This window comes from Rhinolophus sinicus, linkage group LG11 (assembly GCF_036562045.2).
Source record: "Rhinolophus sinicus isolate RSC01 linkage group LG11, ASM3656204v1, whole genome shotgun sequence".
NCBI classification, from domain to species: Eukaryota; Metazoa; Chordata; class Mammalia; order Chiroptera; family Rhinolophidae; genus Rhinolophus; species Rhinolophus sinicus.
The window spans coordinates 63189791-63195790 of record NC_133760.1 but is presented as its reverse complement, the minus strand read 5'-3'; the positions used below and the strand labels follow the sequence as shown (position 1 = coordinate 63195790).

Below are 6000 nucleotides of genomic sequence, written 5' to 3'. Positions count from 1 at the left end.
TTACGTGTTTTATGTTGTGTGTTCTAACTCCATATCATTAATCTTTGACTATACAGTACTTAATTTTTGCTGTTTTAACCCTTGTAAATGGGAAACCTTGGCACAGAAATATTGTGGTACAATACTCTCAAACCTTAGCCTCTTCAGGGAACCTGTCAGAATGCTGGATTTGTCATCTGACGCCTGCTTCTACCTTTGGTAAAATTGGTGATCCCACAGTTATTCCTGTTAGTAATTTCTTGACTGTCTATAACTTAACTGTTGATTTTATAAACTCCGATCTGTGAAGATACTATGGCAGGAAACAGCACTACTCACCAAACTCTGCCTCTCTACCTTCGAAGTTGACGTTCCAGTAATTTCACACACCACCTAATGGGGAAACAGTTATTACGGAAAAATTGTAGCCTTCTACGTTTTCCTTGTACAAGGAGCTACCATGGACCTGTATGTATTTGCCTTTGTTCCTGACCAGTCAATGAAGCCAAACTGGCAATATCCTGGCAAATGAAGTGCTGCTAGTTTATGAAAGGTACGTCATTTTCAATGTGAATCATTCCTTTTATCTTACTAGGACTTTTATCCCCAGTATTGATAGTGATCAGTTTTTCAAGTGGAAAGGACCTCTATCTCAGCCGAGGTGATTTAGAGCAACACGGTAGGCAAAAATTGATGGCTAAGACACACTGTTGTGTACAATCTTTATGACTATCTTAGAATGTACGTTGTCCTTTTCCCAATACCGTAAACTGAAAGGTGTAACTTCAAATATAAGAAAATTTCCTTTAAAGAGGAGCAGTATCTTGGCAGTAGTCAGTCTGCAAGCTTTTCTTATTTCACTTTCGGTGCTGATTATATTGACGAGTTCAGTATTTTGAAGACTGAAGACTATGGGTTCCTTATCTCCACCTCATGGCAGTGGTTAAAAACTGAAATACATTTTAAGTGATGTCATAGAGAATAAGCCTCCATATCTACTCGTATTAATACGGACAACATTTAACATAATTTTCAAAAGTTAATGATTCTGTAAATTGTGTTGTTGGAGTTAAAATACACCATGTGATGGATTGGTGTTTTCTTTGTGGCAGAAGGAGAAATCCTTTCCCAGGTTATCATCCACCAAATGCTACTCATGCCCACAGCACTTTAGTAGATGCTAGAAGGATAAAGGCAAAGAATGAGACCTGGTCCTATTTGCTAAGAAATTTTATTTTGACAGAAAAGATCAAACTGTTATCTGACAATTAGGGAACAGTCTTACTTCACTGGCAGCTGATGTTAACTCCTCAATCACTGATCCAGGAAATGTTCCAACCAGAGACATGGCTTTCTGGAAGACAGGCTTATTGTATAATATCAGCAATATTCTAGAACCTAGAAAATAACTGAATTCATTGGATTCTTTAGAGTACCTACCTTCGCCTAAGCACCATAACAACATTATATCAGATTGATGAGACTGGGCAAAAAGAAAGGTGAAGAAATTGAATTGTTCCCTTTCCATCTCTGAAAGTATAATGATGTATTGGAAGGGAAAGAATATTCAAAATCTTTTTTTCCAATGGGGTAACATTTAGGTGAAGACAAGTTAACACTGAGATGTATGAGTGTGCTTGGAAATTCAGGGATATTGGGTCTTTACCCTTATAAATTTGAGCTGCTTGCTCAATTGGTGTAATCTGTTATATATTAGTATATGTTCATAAAGATTTTGTCCTATTAACCATTACAAATTTCACGAACAGCTAGTTGCATGGCAAACAAATGATTATGCCTCTCTGTAAACCTGAGTACATGATTCTGGTACTTCTGTGGGTGTAAAGGGTACCTTTTAAATTCCAACACTAGCTGGGCTTGGTGCCGCTCAGTTAGACATAATGATGTGAAATCTAACCAGACCACTAATGGAAGAGCCCACCCATTGGAGTCCAACAGACATCTTTCAATTCCCCAGCTCAAGTAGCCTTTGACACCAGGATTGCTTGATTATTTGCTTGCAGTCCAGGGAGAAGTTTGTGCCATAGCCAACACCTCCTGCTGTTCATGGATAAATACATCCTCTCAGGTAGAATCAGAAACAACCAAACTCCTTAAACTTGCAAATGCTCCTAAGAGTAATTCCAGTTTTCCCTTAGGCACCACTGGCTGGTTAGGACTTAAAGTCTCTGATATTTTTAGATGGCTCCCAACTGGGCTCAGAGCTATTTTAAAGTCTGGGTTGCAGACTATTTTATTCATTGCTATTCTAAATTGTTCAATATATTTCATTTCAGGCTATTGGTATTCTGTATAACCAAATATTTAAAGCCCCCTACAAAAACTCAAGCAACGGTTGCACAAAGGATGGAAATGATCCATCACGGCACTGTACCACCTCCATATTGAATAACAGTGGTGAGAATGGACCTCCTTGTCTTGTTCCTGATCTTAGAGCAAAAACTTTCAGCTTTTCACCATCGAATAAGATGTTAACTGTGGGCTTGTCATACACAGCGTTGATCGTGTTGAGGTAAGTTCCTTCTATACCCACTTTGTTGAGTTTTTATCATAAATGGATGTTGAATTTTGTCACATGCTTTTTATGCATCAATTGAGATGATCATATGATTTTCATCCTTGGTTTTGTTGATGTGACGAATAACACTAATTGTTTTGTGGATGTTGAGCCACACTTGCATCCCTGGTATAAATCCCACTTGATCGGGATATATAATCCTTTTAACATATTGTTGGATTCTATTTGCTAGTATTTTGTTGAGAATTTTTGCATCTTTGTTTATCAAGGATATTGGCTTGTAACGTTTTTGCCTGCTTTTGGTGTCAGGGTAATGCTGGCTTAATAGAATGAGTGTAGAAGCGTTCCTGTTTCTTCAATTTTTTGAAATAGTTTAAGAAGGATAGGTATTCATTCTTCTTCGAATGTTTGGTAGAATTCACATGTGAAACCATCTGGTGCCGGATATTTGTTGGTAGTGTTTTGATTACTGCTTCAGTGTCATTGCTAGTAATCAGCCTGTTTAGATTCTGCATTTCTTCTTGGTTCGGTCTCAGAAGGTTATACACTTCTAGAAAATTTGTCCCTTTATTCTAGATTGTTGAATTTATTGGCATATAATTGCTAATGGTCCTTTTTATTTCTGCGGTGTCAACTGTAATCTCTCACGTTTCATTTCTGATTTTATTTGGGCTTTTTTCTGGATGAGCCTTGGAGAGGTTTGTCAATTTTATTTATCCTTTCAAAGAACCAGTTCTTAGTTTCATTGGTCTTTTCTATTGATTTTTTTACTCTGTATTTCATTTATTTCCACTCTGATCTTTATTATTTCATTCCTTCTACTTACTTTAGGTTTTGTTTTTTCTTTTTTCTACTTCCTTTAGATGTAAAGTTAGATTTTTACTTGGGATTTTTTTCCTACTTCTTGAGGTAGGTCTGGATAGCTATGAACTTTCCTCTTATAACTGCGTTTGCTATATCTCATAAGTTTTGCAAAGTTGTGTTTTCATTTTCATTTGTCTCAAGGTAATTTTGATTTCCTCTTTGACCCATTGGTTGTTTAGTAGCAGGTTGTTTATTCTCCATGTTATTCGTTTCTTCCAGTTTGCTTTCTGTAGTTGATTTCTAGTTTCATGCAACTGTAGTCAGAAAATATGCTTGATATTATTTCAGTCTTCTTCAACTTATTAAGGCTTGATTTGTGGCTTAATATGTGGGCTGTCCTGGAAAATGTTCCATGTACACTTGAGAAAAATGTATAATTTGCTGTGTTTGCATAATATGTTCTAAAAATGTCTATTGAGTCAATCTGGGCTAATGTGGCACTTAAAGCCATTATTTCTTTATTGATCTTCTGTCTAGATGGTCTATCCACTGAGGTAAGTGGGGTATTGAAGCTCCCAACTATTATTGTATTACTGTTAATTTCTGCCTTTACGTCCATTAATATTTGGTTCATATACCTGGGTGCTCCTATGTCGGTGCGTAGATATTTATCATTGTTATTATAGCCTCTTCTTGGATTGACCCCTTTGTCATTACGAGGAAATAAAAGAACCCTTTCATGCTCTCTCCTCCAAAATGATCACACACAAGCTACACAAGGGCACACACTCACCTACACACACCGCACTGACATCATTCCTGTCCCAAAATTGTGTCATGGGAGGAAAACCAAACATTTCAAATGATTAGTAAAAGCCAGGGAGCATATTTCTACCTGTAAGAAAATACATACAACCCCCACTCCTGCAAATATCCATCAAGAACATTACAATACCTTACAGGAAAAAAAAAGAAAAAAAAAACCTTTCCATTTCAGTTATGATTTGACCTGATTTATGCACCACACCCACTGTACCTATTAGTCTACTCATTAGCTTGTTTGTGACTGTCTCAGAATTGCCAGGCAGAGCTGAGTCCTGGTTAAGAAGTTTTTCAAAGATTTAAGCTTCCCACTTGGAAGCAGTCCTGTGAGTGCCTGGGGTGGCGGCAGCTGGAGCTCTCTAGGTCCCAACCAGGGCCATCCTGCCATCACCATCTCAGCTCTAGGCCCATGGGCTTCATGCAGAGGACCGAGGGAAAACATCTCTTTCCCAGTTCTGTCTTTCTTATTAACACTGTGCCGTAGAGATATGCTGCAGGCTTGTTCTAAGCACAGAAAGCAACAGATGTGAGAGCATATAACTTTTGCATAGAGAACAGAAAAAGCAAAATATGGAAAAGGGTTCCCACTGGTCCTGCTCCAGTGGCACCAGGGCTCAGCTCACAGGGACAACTGCTTCTTTCCCAACATGCGGGACAAAGTCCAGCCCTAATGTCACCATGGTTTCAATTCACTTGGTCACTCAGTTATTCCTGATGATGCTGCCTGGAGATCTGACTGAAAAGCGCTGCTGAATAGTATAAGGGTGACAGAACAAAGGGATGAGGCCACAGGATGATGATAACTGTTATGGCAGAGAATTATCAGAACAGCGACAAAAGGGATAATCTTGTCCAAGACCGTGAATATCAAGCCAGTAGCTCTGGGGACTCAGAATTCCGTAACCAAGTACAGTACTGACTATTGTGGTAAACAAAACAGAAAAAAACCCATGAACTCATCGAATTCAGGGTTGAGGGGTTTCTAAGCACAGCCCACAAATGTTGGTCTGTGTCGCCATGTGAAATCTGAGAAGCCCCCTCCTTCTGAGGAATCTCTGGTATGTGGTTGGCTCAATACTGGGGGTAATTCAGCATTAACAAAAGTGAAATGGGAGCCAGACCTTCACCGGACCCTGGCTTGTTGTGACACTGGTCTCCCAGCAGACCTCAGTTCTTCTTGTCTGCCTTCTGAGGCTGGCTTTTTGGGAGTCCCAGGTTGTTCCACACTTCTGTGTACATGAGGGTCCCGATGAAGACAAACAAGGTGCCCAGCCAGTGCCACAGAGTGAAAGGATTCTGGAAGTACAAGATGGAAAAGATGAGGCTCACAAACTTGCGTAGCGTCACGACGAGGGTGACGGTGAGGGAGGTGCACTCAGTCGTGAGGATGAAGACGCCCCGGATGCACACGTACCTGGGGGGATGGAGTTAAGGTGGTTTTCTGTCGGCAGAGACAGCAGCCAGGGAGAAACTTCTGGCGTGGTTCTTGGCTTAAATGCTCATATGCTAAGAAGTAGAAAACATGAGTGTTGGCTACGGCTGTTCTGAGGCTCCTTCCTGGTAGACGAGCCTGCAGAATTCCTGGTCTACCTTTCCTTTTGTGGATCCCAGCTCGAAACTGCCGGAAACCTTCCACTATGCTTATTCTGAATTCTTCCCTCGGTTTACAGTGGTCACCTCCCAAGTAATGACAGAGGGTAACACTCTCAGAAAAGGCCATCACACCCACCTGTATTTAATCCGGTCCCCAGGCTTTCCACCACCTCCTCCGTAAAAGAACTCTGTAAATCCTTTCAGAATTTTCTGGTAGCTTGTGAAATACCCTAGGACACTAGAAAATTCCAGGTGGATATTCC

At 40.0% G+C, this 6000-nt stretch overlaps 1 protein-coding gene across 1 annotated transcript in view; it reads right to left on the bottom strand.

The window, feature by feature from the left end:
- Nucleotides 1-1191: 1191 nt before the first annotated feature.
- The window catches only part of SLC35B4 (solute carrier family 35 member B4), a 28627-nt gene continuing 23818 nt past the window's right edge, over nucleotides 1192-6000 (bottom strand). The window contains exon 10 of the mRNA XM_019750951.2: nucleotides 1192-5558. Coding sequence (XP_019606510.1) covers nucleotides 5312-5558 — 247 coding nt within the window. The 3' untranslated portion in view covers nucleotides 1192-5311. The remainder of the gene's footprint in view (nucleotides 5559-6000) is intronic.